This window comes from Lachnellula hyalina, assembly GCF_007821495.1.
Source record: "Lachnellula hyalina strain CBS 185.66 chromosome Unknown contig00001, whole genome shotgun sequence".
NCBI lineage: Eukaryota > Fungi > Ascomycota > Leotiomycetes > Helotiales > Lachnaceae > Lachnellula > Lachnellula hyalina.
Window position 1 is genome coordinate 443,546 of NW_022157115.1, and position 20,252 is coordinate 463,797.

The window sequence follows — 20,252 nt, forward strand, 5'->3', positions numbered from 1 at the left end:
TTCACAAAGATCTTATACAGGGGAGAAGAGCTGGCATTGTGCTGACGGGCTTTGCTTTTCAAGCATATTAATCAAGGCGCCTGGCTTTGTGGCGAGGAGCTGAAAATAACGGGCTGATAGCCTCTTCTCATTGTTCACAACGTGGTGTGCCAAGAAAGGGCGCTTTTACCTCGAAGCCTCTTTTACTTGGGGAATCCTTCATTCTATCCACTTAGATGCTGAATGGCGTTTCGGGGTCAATGCATGACAGGTCGAAATACAAAGGGTTGACAGTAGGGGAAATTAACTCAAGAAGTTGATATTAAAGGCTTATAGTACATGTATTGCTTGTATATATAAAAGATTGCATCTTCTGTTGATAAAGCCTGGCGATTCTCGTTCCATTGCAGAAGAAGCCAACTCAAAAGTGCACTCGCTTTTCACCTTGGCCTGCCGACAATAAGGACATAAATTGGTATCAAAAGATGTATCTCTCCCAATACCTCTTAGCATTTGCTCTCTCCCTCGGCACAGTTTCGGCTGTTGAAGGCCTAGGAAAGAGAGCTGCCGTCTTTGAGAGACAACAAACATGCGTAATCACAGGATGGGTTCCAGAATGCCCGGGTAAGCGCTCAACAGACATCAAAATACAAACACATAACTGACAATCCATCTCCAGGCCCCTTGCCATGTGCTCCCCCGGGAGCAGTCTGTTGCGCCGACTCGACCTTTGATGTGCCGGGTGGGACTTGTAAGGGCAGCACAGTGGTAAAGACTGTTGGCGGTGGATCGATATCAGCACCACCTTCCACCATCACCTCACCCCCATCGACAGCGACGCAGATGGAGACTTTCACGTACTTCACCTACGAGATCACATGGTACTACTGGTACTACTACTTCACCTATATCGCTGGAGCGTCGGTCACTGCTTCATCTCAAATCAGAACTATCACCACAGTGTCGGTCCATGCAACGAACTCAGTGGCAGCTGATGCGCTCTTCACTTCGTTGAGAAATACCATCACTCTCCTGACGCCAACTCAGACGACTACTTCCTTCAGTGGCACGGTGCCTTCTTCAACTAGTCCAGCACCGACCACATATCCTGCACCGTCCAATCCCCCCACACCGTCGTCTAACGGTACCACGACGGCAGTGAATACATCTGCAGTACAGTTTACTGGAGCAGGGGTAGGTTTGAGGGCTGGACCTGTGGCCTCTTGGGCCAAATTGGCTCTGGGTGCCGCCTTTGTCGTACCGGGGCTCTTGATGATATGGCTCTGAGAGTACGTTACTTTCTCTAGCAGATGCCGATGGTGGGCTGGCTTGTATTCATAACCATCTGTAAGGGAACATGGGAAGTTCAGAGTGCGCTGGAAATAATTGGAAGTCTTGTTCTACCGAGAGTGCTGGAGGTGCACGGCTTGTGTCCTCGCTATATAGGAGTAGTGGTAAACTTATAATATCACCCTGGTGGGGAGACTTTAACAAGTGACTCAAAATATGATGTGCACTACACTAGTTGTACTGTCATAAGAAATATACAGTCGTAATTTATACCTAGAAGGTTTTCCGCCTGCCGTCAGTGGCTAGAACGTAAGCGCTCGTTCTGCCTAGATAAGACGCTGGACGCTGGCTCTTAGCAAGTCAAGGTAAGGAGTAAGTTTGAGATATAAATAGAGAAGAGAAAAGACTCATACGTGCACCTATGCACTAGTGGGCCACTGCACAAAGTGGCGGATATCACAAATAACACAAGCTCTGCTCCACAATGATTCAAGGGTGCCAGGATTCACGTACCAAAAATTGAGGTGTGGGTGAATGTAAGAGCAAAGAAAGCACGCCAAAAGGATAAGTAGAAGCCCGTTTGAGCGGCCTCCCTGTGGAACAGCCTGAATTCGAAAGACGCAACAACATAAACGGGGGGACACGAGTCTAAGTAAGATACACATCAACGCATATGGACTTGAACATGGGCTCGAAAGACACACCAACACAAACGATGGCCAAACATGAGGCGGGGAAGGAAAAGGAAAAGCAAGAGATCACTCAACAGCCACTTGACAAGACGGTAGAACACTACTATTACGGTGAAATCTTCGCCCGCGACAAGTTCTTCATACTGTTGTATACAAATCCGAACCGTAATCTCCAGACCCTCAATCATCTTCTACATGGCGTGGACCGCAAGCAATTATGCTCCAACATGTGGGGTGCAATTTCCACAGGCGAAATCCACCACGATTTGATACCCAAGATCAAAGAACTTTCCCACTGCTCACGCGAATGGGAGTACTTCCCACTGACGGTTGAAGACATCAATCCTCCGCTACAAGCGTTTCTTCGATGGCTCTTGATGACTTTTGGAGGCTCGAAACTCTGGACCGAATTTTCAGAAAAGCAAATCACTTTTATCAACGACCTGCTCCAGGCGATCCGCAAGGGAGAGATAAAGACTTGGATGCCCAGATATCTCAAAAGCAGAGAAGGCGAACTCCAATATCTTTCAGATCTAATAAACGAGAACATGGCATTAGACTGCTTCGCGGAACGATTCGAATGCGATGCCACTGGAAAACCCGGTATTGTTAGGAACGACACTGGCTTTTCAAACTTTACTACCGCAAACAAGGCCAATATCAGCACAAGCCCGACAAAGCTGGTGATGTGGGTTGAGCATACCTTTCGACAGTGGCGGAAAGCTGTCAAGAATTATCGACCAGAAATGTCACTTCCAGCGGCCCATCGTGAATACTATGCAATGGGCCAGACTGGTCCAAGCACTCAACTGAAGCAGGAACAACAATGTTCACGGAACGACAAATCTGGTCTAGTAGATGAAAAATTACACGAGGAGATCAAGACGTTTACGAAGCTCATCAAGAAACTTAGAACGCCGCCAGCTGCTGCAAAGCATACACACGCGCCCCCCATCACCTTGAAGAAGACTACCTTGAAGAAGTCTGCCTTGACTCACGAAAGCGCCAAAAGTCATAAGAAAGCACCTTCTGTGAGTCCCTAAAGCCGCCCTCTGTTTCCAAATATTTACTAAAAATGAGAAGCACGATGAAAAGGTTGCCAGCAGGCATATCCATTTCACTCCCAGTACGAAACTAGATCATTGAGACGTGTTGGGCACGGAACCCACCACAGAAGGGAGAAGCACGATGATTAGGAGAAATATAACATGACTTCATGTCACCCTAAAACCGCCAGACTTCTGAGCAAGGCTTTAGCTGCAATTTCATTCCACACAACACCGTATTAGCATGATAGTACAGGGCCTGAAATAGTGACTTTTTGTATTCCCATCCATAGCCCAGAACGCCAATGAGTGCGAGTAAAAGGCCAGAGTCTCGCATGGAATAATCTACACCAACCCAATCGTAGTCCAAATCAAAGAGACACGCGACCAGCCATACGCACGCCCAAACCTCAAAGAAAGCAGTGTCCAGCCTTCCTCAAATCCTAACATTCCTTCCCTCCTTCTCCACAACCTTCAACAAGTCCTTATAAACATCCAGGAACTCCTCATCGGGCTTCTCGTCCTTCTTGCCGCTCTTCTCGCTGACCATAACCACGCTCGTGGGCCTCTTGGTGTTGCCAGCTGCTCCTAGCTCGGCTCTGCTCGTGACGAAGATGTAGGGGACGTTGTGGTCTTCGCAAAGGACGGGGATGTGAGAAATGACGTCCATGGGCGAGATATCTGCTGCGAGGATGACGATTCCTGGGATCGAGGAGCCAGAGGCGGCGGGGGCACCGAGGGGAGATTTGCGGAGTGCTTTTACGACTTCTTTTACGCCGCGCTTGAGGGTCTTGTTTTTCGCAGCTGCAGAAACGGTCAGCAAACTTGGCTCTGCCGAGGAAAGAGTGGTTGCGACAGAGAGAGCAAGAACGAACCTTTCTTGACACCCTTTAGCACCTTCTTCGCAACCTTTTCATCTGCCAATGGATTCGCAAACGGTACCAGCGCGCCAACAGGCTTCAGCACAAGCTCTCCATCCTTGACCACTATTTTTGCAATCTCAGTCTCTCCTTCTTCTTCCCGCTTGCTGATTTCCGCAGCAACTTTATCTGCATCAAGCTTTGGCTTCTTGTCCTTCTTGGATTTTTTCACGCCATCTTTTTCGCTGCGCTTTTCCTTCTTCTCCTTTTTAGAGGAGTCCTTGGAGGATTTATCTTTACTCATTTTGCAGATTATGAGGAATGGTTTGGTGGTAGATTTTTGGGTTTTCATATGGCGGGAATATTTTTTACACCTCGAGAATTGTTAGAGTTGGCGCTAGTCCAGATTGAGCCAGTGAGCTTTATCAGGTTGGGGTCTTTTCTTAGATGGGTATACAAGAACTGATTGCAGATAGTAATATGCCCAAACGGTACTATTCCATGCAGTAACTCGTAGGTAGTATTTTGATATTCACGCATGGTAAGAAGATTGACAGAAAAGAAGCTCTAGAACTCTTCACAGGTGATATGCACCGCTCGAGTCGAAACAGTGGACCAGGACGTGTCGAAATCCATCAATTGAAAACGGTCTACTACTATACACCTCTCCTCAATCATCCTCCAACCTCCTTAATTCAAAGCTCCATCATGCTTCACTGTCCTCCGCTAAAGCGCAACACAGCACTGCTTAGTTGGGGTTCTAGATACTAGAACGGAAGTCTGTCCGAGTTCTGTCTCTATTCTTCCTCACCATATTCTAGACGGCCTGGCTTGGAGTTCAAGTACTCATTTCTGTAGAAGAATGTCAGTTATGCTCATGGCAGACAGCCTTGGTAGTCTTCGACGAGGTTGCAGGCAACTAACCTCTCAATAGCCCAGTCCATGGCAAGGTAACCGATGATCATAGGAGGAGCGATGTAGAGAATTTGGTGAGAGAATCGTCTCCAGACGTTGAAGATGGCTGCGTTAAGAGTGCCAGCAAGAGGGCGTTGTCGGTTGGCACTGAGACCGAAGGATATGACGCCTTTCTGGGGTTGGGAGCCTGTGATTATCCACCATTAGTCCAAATTCCTCCGTAGAAATAACTGCTCTTCACGAGGATTCCAGAAACCCCAAGCTTTCACATGGTATGACTATTCGATTGTGGAGATGTCGCATCGAGAAACCTCGATCGCCGGGGAGATAGGAATCGCCGGAACGAAGCTCAACAACTCACCAAAATTTCCCCATCCTCCTAGGTATCTGCAAGCATTCAACATTAGCATATGTCTTCTTTCAATCTTCCCCCATAGCTCCAATGCCATCCCGAAGTTCATCGCCACGCCGTTGCCCCATCGCTCAAACCACCCATTCCATCCTGAGAGAGGCAGCACTTACTTTCCGTACTTCCCAATCTCACCATCACCACCGGAACGAAGAATTTGAGAAGGTCTCATCGTGATTGGATATCAGCTTGGTGAAGTGTGCTTCAATTGCTATTTTGACGTTGGAAGAGACTCTCGTTGTTGAAGTCAAATCGGCTCTTTCTGCCACCCCAGTCACCACTAGCGCGAAATCGTAAAATCTAGGGAACTTTCGAGCTATCATCGACACCTCGACTTCCCCAGCTTCTGCCACCTCCGCCAACATCTACCATCACACGAAATCATTATGGCAAATCCACTCGGCAACCTTGCGAAGTGGGCATTCCCTTCAGCAATCGCGTTGTCCTTCGCCCAATCCTCCATCTACGATGTCAAAGGCGGAACCAGAGCAGTGATCTTCGACCGAGTGTCTGGAGTCAAGGACAAAGTTGTGAACGAGGGCACGCATTTCCTGATTCCATGGCTACAGAAGCCTATCATTTACGATGTCCGGACTAAGCCGAGGAATATCTCGACGACAACGGGAAGCAAGGACTTGCAGATGGTGAGCTTAACGCTCAGGGTGTTGCATAGACCGGACGTTAAGGCTTTGCCCAAGATTTACCAGGTCCGTCTATTCTGTTCTCTGCATATTATGGAATAGTAGCTAACAGAGACTAGAATCTCGGTCAAGATTACGACGAGCGTGTTCTCCCCTCCATCGGAAACGAAGTTCTCAAAGCCATCGTAGCGCAGTTCGACGCCGCAGAGCTGATCACACAGCGTGAAGCAGTCAGCAACAGAATCCGCACCGACTTGCTCAAGCGTGCCCAAGAATTCAACATTGAACTCGAAGACGTCTCCATCACACACATGACTTTCGGTCGCGAGTTCACGCGAGCTGTAGAGCAGAAGCAGATCGCGCAGCAAGATGCAGAGAGAGCTAGATTTATCGTTGAGAAGGCGGAGCAAGAGAGACAGGCGAATGTCATTAGAGCCGAGGGAGAGGCTGAGTCTGCAGATACGATTAGCAGGGCGGTGGCGAAGGCTGGTGATGGCTTGATTATGATAAGAAGGATTGAGGCCAGTAAAGAGATTGCACAGACGTTGGCGGGTAACCCCAACGTTACATATCTGCCAGGTGGTGGAGAGGGTGGTAAGGAGGGAGGTGGCAAGTTCTTGCTTGGACTGAGATGAGTACGATATGATGGCGTGTACCAATAGCAAAAATGTAATCACTCTCCCCTAGCCAGGTGGCAATGTCGAGTTGTTCAATTTATTTATCACATCAGCGTACTGAAATATGTCTCCTGATTGCATCTTTGAGCCTGCTCCAGTGTCGAGCCGTTCCAACACATCTATTACTTTTAAATGTCAACCGTACATGGTTTCGAATTCATTCAAGAAACACGTCTTCATTTCTGAAAGCTTCTGCAAGTAAAGGATTCACATAGATATTCAGACAATCTAGAGTGACCAAGCGGATGCACGAATCATGGGTATTGAGGGGCTTGATTTACTATCGTACAAAGGTGCAAATCGGAACGGCAAGGGCAGAGAAAAGCAATGAGTCGCATCTACGCTAATGCTGATCGCTGGAAATACATATAGGCTGAACAAACACTGAAATCTAAAACGTAAAGGAACGCAGGCATAACTATTCACCAAGATATACAACACGCTTTTTATACCCCTCCCTTATAAGATGAATTCTTCATCTAGCCAGTGACGGAGTACTATTCTGCCTTCACTGAAGCTTGGCTTCTCCATACGGACGATAATAGCTGCGTGACTGTGTCTCACCTTGTGGATGTAGACGGGGTATTTTCGCCAACCCACGGTATCCAGAGCTTGAATCATCCTAAATTGGTAAGGCGCAAGGGCGAGAGTTGGGGGGTCTTGGCTGGTCTTCTCGGAATTTCTGCGTAACAATTGGCCATTGGGCTCATCGCCGCCTAGAGAAGATGGTGCTCGTTCGAGAATCGGCGAACTTGGCTCTGATTGAGCTGCTTCCTCCTCAGTCCCTGCTACGAGATACTCATGACTCTGGGCACTGTTTAGGTTCTCATAGACGTCCTCGACTGCTTCTCGCATGCCCGTGATGAGAAGGGGCATTCGGTAATTCCCAGGTTGGATTCCAGCTAGGCCTTTTTCATGAAGTCTGATTCTCCGATTGCTTCTGAGTGATTGCACTCCAGAATTCATCAGGAATGCCAAAACACCAAGAGGGAGGAAGAGTACCATAGCTAGGAAAAATGGAATCCGACCAATAGTTGTCTGGCTTGCTTTTATCATCCCTCCATAAAATGTGTCGTGTGGCTCTTCTTCAGAATCGAGAGGGGCCACTGGAGCATTTGGATCGAGAATAACGTCTTCGTAGCCTTGCACATAATTGATCTTGATCTTATCCAAATTCGTATAAGGATCGGTCTTTGAGATGCCTGTGGTGTAATGTACGGCACTTCGATCGTTGACAATGTTTGAGTACAGCGTCTTTCTCTCAAATTTGGCTAGGCCCTTGATAAAAATTGACTCTTGGTCTGCTAGGACTTCGAGCAATGGCCGACCTGTATCTCGAAACTTGTCTATTGTGAAGAGCTGCCTCCCGGATGCTGATAGAGTCCGCGCTCCTAGAACGTTCCAAACGTGATTGTGCCATCCGCGAAGAGGGGTCCTTACGCCGAGATGAGGGCTGGCAAACGTGGTGAAGTTCTATTCGTATCAGCTGGGCAAGTGAAGTTTGGCAGACTTGAACTCACAACAGGTTTGATCTTGTCGAAGAATCCTTTGCTGTCTAGTAAGCCAATCGCATAACGGGCAATCAAGCCTCCTAGAGAATAGCCAACAAGTGATATCCTCTTGATTTCCTGCCCTTCGTTGGCCAACTTCTCAATCTCTTGTTCTATCTCTTGGCAGACCCGTTCTCCCCCAAGTTCGATTCCATCATAGGTGAAACTTCCACTGTTGCGCTTCGCCACGAGGATATGTAGACTTTCTTCTGGATGTTTCGCGCGTAGAGATTTGGCCATGACCTCGAGGTGATTTGGATTGCCCCACAGTCTGAACGCAGATCAGTACACTTTGCTCCAAGCTGCAGGTACGAGGTCGGGGTTAAGTTGCATCACGTACCCATGGACCAAAACGCAGAGATGCTGTGCATCTCCGCTGCTGGTACCGTTATAATCCATCACTTTATCAGAAAGGAAAGCCCGGTCCAGGGAAGAAAAGGAGAAAGGAAGCAATGCGACGAAGGAAGCGGAAGTGAGGAATGCCTCGCAAAGCGAGACAGTCCTCAACCACTAAAACCTAAGGTACGGACGGCCGACCGTTGAGGCTCCTGTAGGCGGTTGGTTAGCTATCGTATCGCTAGGAGAGTTTACTCGTTAAGGCTGCAGAGGCCTGTACAGTGACGAAAGAGGGGCCTGCAAGTGGGTTTCGGCGTAAAATCAGCGACTGGAGAAGCTATTCCGATGCAAAAAGTGGCAAAGAAGAGCAGGAGAGGAAGGGAAGATGAAGAGAAGAGACGCGGATCTTGTACAAGCTCGGTGGAGATTTTGACTTGAAATGAATCACGGCGAGGAGGAGGTGATAAGGGAAAACAGAGATAACAGTCAGTGTACTCTGTCTGTACAATCCTCCCGGGAGGACACCAGTCACTGGGCGCACAGTGCACTGGCACTTGCACTGCATTATGAGTACGGAGGTAGTTTAGGCACTGCTGGAAGTCGCTGTACATGTTGCACTGGTTTATGTATGGCTCAGTTATGAGATGAAGATGACAGAAAACACTTAATATGATAGAATTTCGAAGCCGATGTTTGCATCGTACCGATAATGTGACCTTAAGGTAGGTACTGTATGCTTTCTTTGACCGCTGAAATAAAGATAACAGAAGCCTAAAATGGATACCTTATAGGCAGGTACCTAGTGCCACTAGGACCCTGGATAAAGATCGGCCCGCCCCTGAAGTTTAAGCATCAGTCGCTAAAAAAGGACGAAACCTTCCCTTCCTTCCCTGATCCTGCCCTGCCTCTTCCCTTCCCATCTACCGCTACCTTACCTTACCTCACACTTATCGGGCATTGGCAGCCCGAGTCTAGCCTTTGAGGGACATCGTAAAAAGAGGCCATCGTGGGACTGCATGTGGGCAAACAACGAAGACTAGGTATCTTGAGTAACTAAAAATTCTCGTGTTTGCGTTTCCCCTCTTCTCCAAACAACAAAGGTCAGACCAGTCAGACCACACCACTTTCCGAAGACGGCCATTCTGACCCTGAGACATTCAGTCTTGCTTGTACCAGAGTGTCTCCAAACCGGCATGAAGACTTCCACGTCACTTGTGCTATTCAACAATCCCTAGTTGTCATCTTCAAATATGTTCACTTCCAAAGGGCTCTTTTCCGAGATCGAGTGTCCATACAAAGACACCTGCATGCTTCCAAAATGTATCTTTGCCCATTCTAGAAGCCTTCCTAGCCCGGTTATAACTGTGGTTGAGAATCAGAGTTATGATGCTCTTGATGAGGGACAGGACCAAGAAGGTCGAAGGAAGAGACTGAAGTTGGCCGATGAGAACGAGCGGACAGCTTCGAACTCAGATAAGGCTTCTACTAAAGTCCAGGCAGTTCGAAAAACGTCATATTCGACGAGTGAGGATGACACACCGGAATCAAAACCAAAGCGGATATCCTCTTTGACACGGCCTGTATCCCCGCCTGCACTGCGAAATAAGTCTCAAATTGGAACTACTACAGCCACAAAGGATCCCCACGTTCATCATGGGAATGTAGCGGCTTCAAAACCCAGCCCTGCTCTGAAGTCAACCCCCATCAAATTAGCTACGGAAAAACCATTACTTGTCAAAACACCACTAAAGAAAGAAGCTTTGAATCCTCGAGCTCTGAAAGTGCCAACCCCTGCAACCTATCAAATAAGATTCAGACTTGTACAAACCCTGCACGAGCAGCTTAACAGGTTGAATTCTGAGTTGGGAAGTGATGCAAATGATGCCGAAGAGCAGCTTGTACTGCCAGAACAAGCGATCATTTCCATGGCTTTAGACATGGAAGAAGCTGCAGCCTACACTCCGAGCATCTATTCGAATGCTGTCAAAAATAAGATCCTTCTCTACAAAAGGATGAAAGTAGGGCAATGGAAAGAGGAGAGAGAAAAAGAGGTAGCAGAAATCAAGGCAAAAGAAGCGGCTGCCATGTCAAACACTCCTGATTCCAGACCTAAGCTTCCTCCAAAGGTTGTCGAAACTGGATTGAAAACAGAGGAAGAGATCATGCTTCTTCCGCGGCTCTACACACCAATCACAGGTCTATCAAAACATGGTTACGTGACCTCAATCCCAACAGATGACGAGATCGAGACGGCAAGAAAGGGAGTGGAGGCTGCGAAAGGTTGGGAAGTTTGTGATCGCTGCAAAAGCCGCTTTCAAGTATTTCCCGGCCGTAGAGAAGAAGACGGCGCTCTCGCGTCAGGAGGGAAATGTACTTACCATTGGGGTAAAGCACTCTTGGCTGAACGCTCAGCAACAGATCCTAAAGCAAAGAGGGAAAGGAGATTCAAATGCTGCGGTCAAATAATGGGCGATTCTGTAGGATGTACACAAGCTGATTGTCACGTCTTCAAAATCTCTGAAGTCAAACGTCTAGCAGCGGTTTTGAACTTTGAAAAAACTCCAGAGAATCCAGCAAAAGCGTTAAGCAATCCAGTTTGCATCGATGGCGAGATGGGCTATACAGTCTACGGTCTCGAACTCATTCGTCTCACAGCAACATCTTGGCCTTCCGGTATGCCCCTCTTCGACGTCCTAGTTCGTCCTGTAGGAGAGATTCTGGACCTCAATTCTCGCTTTTCAGGTGTATGGCCCAAGGAAATGGGTGAAGCGAAGCCTTTCTCAAGCTCAACCAAACCATATCCGGAGAAGACTCAAGACCTTCAAATCGTCTCGTCCCCCGCCGAAGCCCGCACTTTGTTATTCTCCCATCTCTCACCAGGAACACCACTAATAGGCCACGGTCTCGAAAATGACCTCAACGCCTCCCGTATAATCCACACAACCATCATCGACACAGCACTCCTCTTCCCCCATAAAGCTGGCCTACCTTACCGCAATGGATTGAAAATGCTAATGAGCACACATCTGAACCGGGATATCCAGATCCAGGCTGTGGTTGATGGCAAGATGGAGGGGCATGATAGCAAGGAGGATGCTAATGCTGCTGGGGAGCTCGTGAGGTGGAGGGTGGGTGAGCTTTGGGGGACTATGGAGAGGGAAGGGTGGGTTGTGGAGAATGGGGGGATCTTTGTGCCGCCTAATGGGAGTGGGGATGGATTGGAGAGGAGGGGTGGGGAGTTGGGTATTGGTGCTGGGACAAAGAGGGGGGTGGGATGAGGATGGAGATGAGGATGAGAGAAGGGAAAGGAGGTTCATTTGAAAAGAAAAGTTACGAAAGTTGAAGACAGGCAGGAAGGCATCTTCGGGGAGGTTGAGAAGCGCTTAGCTTTTAGTCTTGCATATGTAACACCACAAACTAGCAGACCTTACTACGTACTTTGCCATGAATTAAATCAGTCGATGGCAACAAGTGAGGCTGAAGCTCTCCACGTCTTGTAGTCTTGCCGGTCCAACATGACAAATTCTAGCGCTTCAAACAAGATGGAGTTCTAACCCTCTCATCCGAGCATGATCTTGACAATCGGCATCATACATTTACAAGAAACGTAGTACAAACTTTTGATCATTTTATCATTCATAACGCAGCAATTGCCAGCAGTATACACGTCTAAACGCCCCATGATCCTAACTCCTTCAAGATGCATTCCTTCTCCCATTGATTAACCTTAAAAGTCCATACCCATATCATGCTCTTCACACAGTCTCATAAACTTAGCCACAAAAGCCTCCAGATGAAAAATCACCTTGGTCCCATTCCGAATCCGATGCTCATAAAACGCAGCCCACTTAACCACATCCGCCTTCAACGCATCGTCCACCAAGGGAACCAATTTGAATGTGAGAGTCTTGAGAATTGTAGTTGGGGGAATGCAGTGTGTGAGCAGATCGTAGAGTTTGGCGCGGACTTTGAGTATCTGGGCGGGTGTGTGTTCGGTGTTGATGTCGTTGGCAACTGTACTTATGAGTGCTTCCCAATCAGGCGGTGGGATTGGGGTTGTATCTGATACTCTCTCGCTGTAGAAGGTTAGTAATTGACCAATGTATAGAAGATTGTGCAAGGTGGCATACTTCTGCGCATGAACCGCCTCGAACATCAACAACGCCCTCCTCAAATTCCTCCCACTCTCCGCCGCAACCCTCTTCTCCAACTCCCTTGCAGCTGGCCACCCCTCCTTCTTCCCACTCTTCGCCAACACCTCACAAATCTCCACTTCCGTTGGAGCAGGGACCCGAACCAAGAGTGTCCGACTCCTGATCGGCGCAATGATATTGGCCGTGCTGTTCGCAAGCAGGATTAGGCGTAGATTAGGACTGTATTTCTCCATCGTTCTTCTGAGTGCAGCCTGTGCATCCCGCGTCAAATGATCCGCCTCATTGATAACCACCACCTTGAACTTCTGCTTCGCGTTCTGATCCACCTGCTGCGTCTGCGCTACTTCTTTCAACAGATCCTGCACCACTACACGATCATAGTTCCCCACATCCGAAGGGGTGATCTCGAGATGGTAGACTGAAGCTACAATGTTGAATTCTAGTTTTCGGTTACTGGTCGTTTGGAAGACGCGGGAATCGATTTTGATTTTCTCGACGCCGGGACCGTAGAGTTCTTTTAGGGTTGCGACGATGCGTGTTTTTTTTTCCTGCGCCAGAAGGGCCGTAGACTAGGAGATGGGGGAAATCGCCGCTTTGGGCCTGTGGAAGTTAGATTTTGGATTGGGGGAAGGGGGAAGAGGGAGAGGGGGAAGACCTACGAGGGAGCGAAGGCGTTCAGAGAGATCTTTGTGGTAGGTTAATTGATCGAGAGACCTCGGACGGTGTTTGTCTACGAGAAGCGCCATGGTTGTTTGGGTTGTGGTTAGGATTCGTGAAATATCAGTACTCTTTATGACGCGAAGTTTGGAAGTCGCGTCGGACGCGTAAAGAGCTAAAATGCGGTTCTATCATATGCTGCCCGCCGTACTATACCACCCCACAAGGGCAGATCTCTAGACGTCGACGTGTTTGAACGAGAGCGAAAAGCAAGTTGCCTCTTCGGGTGTATCGAAGTAGACTTTGGAAGCCATTCCCACTATTGTCCTGGGCTATATACAAACGAAGCTCTCTTCTACTCACAGTATCTAGTTATCATTCTCGAATTTATTTCACAGATGCTTAAAGTTTGTTTTGTATTTTTCAAGTCTAAGAAGAAGAAGACGAGTGACAGTCTTTGTGGCTAAGTATTGTAAAACTTCCATCAGTAAAAGAACCGAAAGATCTTTGGTCTGGTCTTCTAATCTCGGAACATCCACTAGATCTGTGACGATGTTATTTTATATCCTCTAAACTACTCGTCGTGCTATCTTTCGTACATCAGACAAGGTCTGACCGAAGGTGTCGGTAAAATTTGCTCCAATATCACCATATCATGATCAGGTATTCAAGTTAAATGTCAGCCAATGCCGTTTTCACCAGTGTATTTTCCCGATATTTCAATTTGCCTCGCATTCAAGTATTCAAAATGTCTTCCAGCTCACTCAAGGTCTTGATCCTCAATCCATCCCCATCCAACTTATAATTACCATTCTCACAATAGTAGATGGGGAAAATTTCAGACGCCTTAGCAGGCAAAATATCCCTCTCCCAGCTATCCCCTACGTATACTAAGTCTATAGCATCAATCTTCAGCTCCTCCAAAACCTTCTCGAACAGCCCATCTACTTTAGAAACGCCGAAGAAGTTGGTACTGGCAAGATAATCCACCTGTTCTGAAAGCCCCAGCCGTCCTAAAGTCCATTCCTGTGCATCATGCGGGCCTTCCGTGATGATTACGATTTTCTTTCCGAGTGATTTGAGATACATAAGTAGACTTTTTGCTCCAGCTTTGAGCTCTAGAGAATGGGCAAGTTCTATCTTGTAAATTACAGCCAATTCATTCAAAAGGGTTGTGTTTGTCTCGATTGAGAAGCCCTTGAGCACAGCAGCAAATCGCTCTTTCCGATAGCCATCAGAGGTCTTGCCGTCGGTGAACGAGTGCGCCGTTTTTTGAGCCAAGACTTTCTTGTAAGTGGCCTGCAAGTTTTCGATGGGGATTTGATACTTTGAAGAGACTTTTGAGAGGGTAGTAAGGACTGCTGCTTCTGATGCCTTCCGAAACTCGTGAAGAGTGTCGTCGAGGTCGAAGCCGAACCATGTCTTGGTGTGAAGTATTGAGCGAACCATTTTCAGCTCATCGGGCGAGTAATCCATTGTTGATTGCTGTCTGATGTCTTGCTATGGCTTTGATTTAAATGACGTTTTGGGTGCGGTAATTCTGATTTTGCATTTATGGGTTTTGTATCTTGCAGCTGCGGGTCTGAATGTAGTACGTGCTCGTTGCTACCTTATTTAGACACTCTAGCTGTTATAATAGCAAGCTATTCTTTTGGGCGTTTACCAATAGGTAGGTGTTGATTGAAATGTTTTGCTGCTGTTTGACGTGACTCCCAAAGAAGGTGTGCAAAGAGGGTGGATTGTTTGCTGCTTTCAGTATCAAAAGCTGATACCATTGTTGATGTATTTATTGATGAATCTAGTTTTTCCATATAAGTCGCAAAGTGGGATTGTGTCGAGTGCAAAAGAAATCATGTCATATTTAGCCCACTTTTGAGGAGTACAATATTACCAATATTATACACTGTCCGCGAAGGGACATCCCGAACGATCAAGTGAACAGTCTGATCCCAACACAATCCACCCGAGGAATATATTTGGAGGCGGCAAGAGATTTCGTAGTAAGTATAAAACCCATATCTCGTCAAAGGGCCCCTATAGCATGAGGAAGATTAGGACGCTCAATTATAGGTAGACTGCAATATCTCGAAGTCGAGGTATCCCTAGCACGTCATTTTTGACAGTATTCCGAATTTTATCAGGTCCAACTTCCAAAATCCCTTTGTAGCACTTGCAAAACCATTTACTATATCAGGTTGGATCCGGCATGAGCTGCGGGATGCTCTAACGGTGATAGTTCCTTGAATACTCGAAAACCGGCGAGGTATTCAGAGCTTGCCAACTGAGGATAGTGAGTGCTGTTCCGAGACAAAACGTTTCGCTCTGAAGGAGAATGCTAGTTTTCCCCCACTATACTCCTACTAGTACAGCAACGCACACAATTTGCTCCAGGCCAAGCTTGATCCAAAGTCAAAGCCCGAGCCGTCCTCTAGGCATTCCCCAAATACCAGCTGCACCCTCACTCAGACCACGATGAGTACCTATTCCCACCTCCCCGGCGGATCGTTTAGTCGCGGACGAGAAGATACCAGGGTCTAACCTGTCGGTTCCCGCTCTCAGCGCACTGGGCTGGAGGATGCTTCCGAGTCTAACCTCATATATCCTCAGAGTGTTCCAGAGTGAATTCAAAGCAAATATGATGCGGAGGACGGATAAGATAATGATGGAGAGTATGTTGTTATACATAGAAGCAGGGATTAACTGTTATTCGATGCCAAATACCAGTCCCGATAGGACTTAGTAGGCAGGCATCTATTCATATCTGCATAGAGTATATACTTCAGACAACGATGAAGCTTTCCCGACACGCCTCCCTGGAATTTGAAGTTGAATCACGTATTCAAGGAGTCCCTCCGACTATTGTTCATTTTACATCCGGGAATCTTGATAACCATGTCCAACCTGATGGAGTCACGTAACATCAACTTTCCACGGTAATGTCTCCTTTTCCATCGTCAGGGAGCCGACACAGCTGTTACCTCAGCTTGCTCTGCGCTCCGGGTAGCATTTGACTTGGAGATATTTTCAACGTCCTCGGTGCTGTTGATCATCATGGAGGAGATTAGATAGCCGGGAATATTCACATAGTAGCCTTCATCAGTCGTAGACTTTTGGGGATTTTGTAAAATTTCTGTCTAAGGTACAAGTAATGAAAGCGAATTCGCTGGGGTATTGTGCTGCAGAGGAAGTCATCCGTACGTAGTAACCGGGAGAACCAGTACCCATTATCAACCATGATAGATTCCAAGGAAACGCTCGGATCGATCCAACGCCAGGGCAAAAGAAATTAAGGAAAGAGAAAACCGCTTGAATGTGTATGTGCCTCATCTAGCCTCCAATTCGAAGTAGAGAAAATGTCTCGGTAGATGAGAGACAATGTATAATTGTGCTTGTCTCGTATGATGAAGTGATTGTAATTGATGTGCTTTTTGGGGGGGGGGGGCCGCGGGAGAAGAACGCAAGAAGAAACGCAAAAAAGTAGGAAATGAGTTTCAGAGAAGTCGAAAGGGCTTAGAGTCTTGTTGAAGAAGTCTCAAGAAACGCGCAAGTTTACGACGATGGTGTCTACAACAGTCAGCACATATGGCCATATAAGAGGTTCATGGAAGCAGAACTTACAGGATACATCCAACTTCGTGTGGGCAGCAGACCAATTCATAGCTGTTCCAGAGGCTCCGAGGAAGCTCGATCGCATACGCAAGTCAACGCTAGATAAGAAGTCGCGCAAGAGATGACCATTCCGCTCGAGGCGAAGTAAGTTGAAAGAAGAGACCGGGACATGGTTCAGGGACCTGCAAGGTTATGGTGCACCAGATATAAAAATTCTGTATGCTGTAAGGCCAGAGCTTGACTATTCATCACCCGAAGAATCCTCATCATCCTCGTTATATAATCCTCGAATCCGCTCTGGGCGGGTAGCGGGTGAAGCAGGAGGGGGACCGGGAGCCTGAATTGCATTTGCGGGCACAGTTCGAGCACCGACAGGCTTGGCCCATCCTTTGTTTTTTCCCGAAGATGCTGTCGCAGTCGAGCTTGATGCAGAGCGCTTGCCGGCCCAGCTGTTATTGGATACCGTTGACCACCCGTCACCTGCAACACTGTTGCTTGGGACGTACCGATTGTTTTGAAATGGCGAAGAGTTCGAAGGATTTGGGGTCTTGGCGAAAACAGCATTTGCCTCAGTGCTAGCCCTAGATTGGCCGCTAATACTCAGGTTGCTCATGAGTGTTTGAACCACCGAATGCCCTGAAACGTTTGATCGAGCAGGTGCCACAGAGGGTCCTGAAGTCTTCGTGTCAGTGACCCAACCAGCAGTCTCCGCGGCTTGTTGGCTGAACCAAGAGTTTGAGCCCTAGAAATGAGTCAGATATGCTCCTTACAATGTTCACGGGATGAGGATGACTTACCGTTGCGGACGCTTCATACTCCCATTCTTGACCATAGTCGTCATCTTGCCAAGCATGGAGATCAACATTATTCGGTTGTAGATTCTCATCAGGAGCTAGTTCGTTGTTCGGAGCTGGCCCTACACAGATTCCTGGCTCCTTTTTGTTCATGACGCATTAGTAGTAGTTCAAAGCTGGATCTTGGGACAGAGCCGAGAAGCCTAAGCGCTGTCTTGGGAGCTTGCTCAAGGGCTCCTGATACAACCCCGGGCTTTATAGCTCCGAGAGAGCAAAGCAGCTTTAGTGTATGAGAATAGGCTCACCTGAGCATCCTTCCATTTCGTACATTCTTCGCACCACTAGATGATTAGATTAGTATCAGACCTGGGTTCAAAGACCGATACTTTAAATACATAGCGCTGCATCTTCCGCGTGTTCTTGCTGAACGCACCCAAGGGTTTTCTCAACCCACAAGGACCCTTGCAGGTGATTTCTAGGGCTGATGATGTGTTAAACATATACACTGTTCAAGCTAAGTACTAACATACCTTGTTCGCCACTGCAGCCTTGACATCGAAGGTTCGCACTCTCCGCCGTTGGTCGGGCACCCGTCGAACACGCGTTTCTGTATTTGTCCAGCTCCTTGTTGGAGAAGAAAACCTTGCCCTTGTACGCATCTGCCTCAACGCATTAGCAGAGCAAAAAGTCAAGCGATTGGAGACGGCTAACCACAAATTCTACATTTGAATCTCTCCAGAGGCACGATCTTTTTGCGACTACGGCATGTTAGCAGCTTGAAGCCGAGGCTAGCAATCAACTCACTCGGCCGCAGTGCCATAGGGGGCCATTGTCTCTGTGGATGATTCAGAGCGTGAAGAGGATCGAAAGCGTGCAGAGTCAATGGTGGGAGAGTAGGTATAGATTGAGTGACTAGCTAGAATGCGACGCCGAAGTTCGATGTGTTGAAGGCGATAGGTCTCAAAAGTGATATGTTGGAGGTTGAAAAGCTTGAGAAAGAGAGTGGAGTTAAAGTTATAGACATGTCAAGCGAGCGCGAGGCAGCGCCGACCAAGAGAGTGAATATGTGAGTGAATTGGAAGGTGAATTGAACGGCAGAGAACAGTCTGGAAGAAATGACGAAGCTTCTGAAGAACTAAAGGTGAAGGTGACTTTGCTAGAACGGATTATGGATGTCTCAACACCTTGGCTATCTTGGTAGACACCACCATTTGCACGCCTGCAGCATCCATTCCCTCGCGACTGATTTCGATAGTAGCTAGATTAGAGAGTTCTGACTTCAGAAGGACCACATTTAGGTGAAGTTCAGCTATATGTTCTGTCGACAGTGGATTCGTTTTTCTCTTCCCCCTCGAAGCCCCTGATGCCTCACAACATACAATCTCTCACCCCCGCTGGCTGATCTACAGCACCTCTTCGCTCGCGTTATGAACTGAGGTCCTCCGAGTGCATTGATAGGAGTAGGGACTGAAGCTAGGCTTGCATGCTGCTTCTCCCACCTGAGCCATACTCCCCACTCGGGCGATTCAATGTTTCTCTGAAAAGCACCGCTTTAGTTTCTGCAATCCTTGGTTTGACCCGTACTGCAACGCATTGCACCAATTCAAAGGCAAAGAGCAAGGTACTAGTGATCATGAGGATACTGAGAACCCAGACCTGAGACGAGGAGTCATGATTTCCTTTCTTGAAGTCTGAAGAAATCGCTTCTTTCTAATTTTGAATGCCAGATTTCTGGATCACTCACTTGAGAGGAAATATTCTTTATTCTCATGCTTCATTGATTACAGTTTTGGATTCAAAGGGGTCGAGATGAGATGTGGTTGCCCCTTTCATGGCGATTGAAACAATTTCTGCGAGGCATCAATCTGAGGGATAGCGACATGTAGATAAAACAGCTTGACGAATCCTTCCAAGTGGACCAAGCATCAAGCACGACGGATCAGTTGACATGAACGCTCAGCTAAAGACTTCTTTGTTACTGTTGCGAGCCAAATGATGCTTCTGCAGCTCGTTGAGACATCGCCACCATTTCAACTCACCCCGAACTTTGTTGGCAATGGTGTACTATTATCAGCCCATGCAGGCACCATCCAATTCACGATCACGATCACGATCACGATCGCGGCCACAGTTTGTCGGTCAGCTAGTATGCACTGAATTCTCCGAGGGCTGTTGAACTCTTAACTTGGGATGAACAGCGGTGTGCTCTCTTTCTGTCCCGCAATTCCGACGCCTTGGGTGAGGGTGGGACACATCGACCCGATACCGATAGGCAAGGGTTTTGACTCATGCAGACGTTGGATTTATCCTTGTATTGCCGTCTAAAGCATAAGGTAATTGCCGAGGATTGTCAGGCACCAAAAACAGATCTACTTCATAGACAGCCATGTCAATCGAATTTCTTATGCATCATGCGCCCGAAAGGATATCTATCTCCTACAGTACGACTGAAGGCCCTCATGACTCCCATGGAAGCCTTTACTTTCGAGTACGGAGTACTTCGCACAGAAAGAGCCAGGCAGGCTAAACTATTGACCAGACCAGACCAGACCAGACCAGACCATAGACCAGACCAGATCCGCGGATGCGGAAGAGCTACCTAGGTACTTACCGTCCTACCTAGTGGCTAGGCTTACTAGCGGC

At 47.7% G+C, this 20,252-nt stretch overlaps 7 protein-coding genes across 7 annotated transcripts; 3 read left to right on the plus strand and 4 right to left on the minus strand.

Moving 5' to 3' along the window:
• Window positions 1–464: 464 nt before the first annotated feature.
• On the plus strand, window positions 465–1,266 carry LHYA1_G000144 (uncharacterized protein; the record flags this gene model as incomplete). The annotated part of the gene is made up of 2 exons (XM_031145138.1): window positions 465–603; window positions 659–1,266. 2 exons carry the CDS (start codon window positions 465–467, stop codon window positions 1,264–1,266), a joined length of 747 nt encoding a protein of 248 aa, XP_031009924.1.
• Window positions 1,267–3,443: 2,177 nt separating this feature from the next.
• Window positions 3,444–4,171, minus strand: NHP2 (H/ACA ribonucleoprotein complex subunit; the record flags this gene model as incomplete). Its single annotated transcript, XM_031145139.1, has 2 exons — window positions 3,444–3,811; window positions 3,883–4,171. 2 exons carry the CDS (start codon window positions 4,169–4,171, stop codon window positions 3,444–3,446), a joined length of 657 nt encoding a protein of 218 aa, XP_031009923.1.
• A 493-nt stretch (window positions 4,172–4,664) lies between these two features.
• Window positions 4,665–5,363, minus strand: qcr-8 (Cytochrome b-c1 complex subunit; the record flags this gene model as incomplete). Its single annotated transcript, XM_031145140.1, has 4 exons — window positions 4,665–4,719; window positions 4,792–4,969; window positions 5,144–5,284; window positions 5,327–5,363. 4 exons carry the CDS (start codon window positions 5,361–5,363, stop codon window positions 4,665–4,667), a joined length of 411 nt encoding a protein of 136 aa, XP_031009926.1.
• A 214-nt stretch (window positions 5,364–5,577) lies between these two features.
• Window positions 5,578–6,467, plus strand: phb1 (Prohibitin-1; the record flags this gene model as incomplete). The annotated part of the gene is made up of 2 exons (XM_031145141.1): window positions 5,578–5,898; window positions 5,952–6,467. 2 exons carry the CDS (start codon window positions 5,578–5,580, stop codon window positions 6,465–6,467), a joined length of 837 nt encoding a protein of 278 aa, XP_031009925.1.
• A 501-nt stretch (window positions 6,468–6,968) lies between these two features.
• YOR059C (putative lipase) lies at window positions 6,969–8,458 on the minus strand (the record flags this gene model as incomplete). Its single annotated transcript, XM_031145142.1, has 3 exons — window positions 6,969–7,982; window positions 8,030–8,330; window positions 8,400–8,458. 3 exons carry the CDS (start codon window positions 8,456–8,458, stop codon window positions 6,969–6,971), a joined length of 1,374 nt encoding a protein of 457 aa, XP_031009932.1.
• Window positions 8,459–9,645: 1,187 nt separating this feature from the next.
• rex3_1 (RNA exonuclease) lies at window positions 9,646–11,673 on the plus strand (the record flags this gene model as incomplete). The annotated part of the gene is made up of 1 exon (XM_031145143.1): window positions 9,646–11,673. One exon carries the CDS (start codon window positions 9,646–9,648, stop codon window positions 11,671–11,673), a length of 2,028 nt encoding a protein of 675 aa, XP_031009931.1.
• Window positions 11,674–12,122: 449 nt separating this feature from the next.
• Window positions 12,123–13,295, minus strand: B14D6.460 (Replication factor C subunit; the record flags this gene model as incomplete). The annotated part of the gene is made up of 2 exons (XM_031145144.1): window positions 12,123–13,118; window positions 13,209–13,295. 2 exons carry the CDS (start codon window positions 13,293–13,295, stop codon window positions 12,123–12,125), a joined length of 1,083 nt encoding a protein of 360 aa, XP_031009847.1.
• Window positions 13,296–20,252: the final 6,957 nt, after the last annotated feature.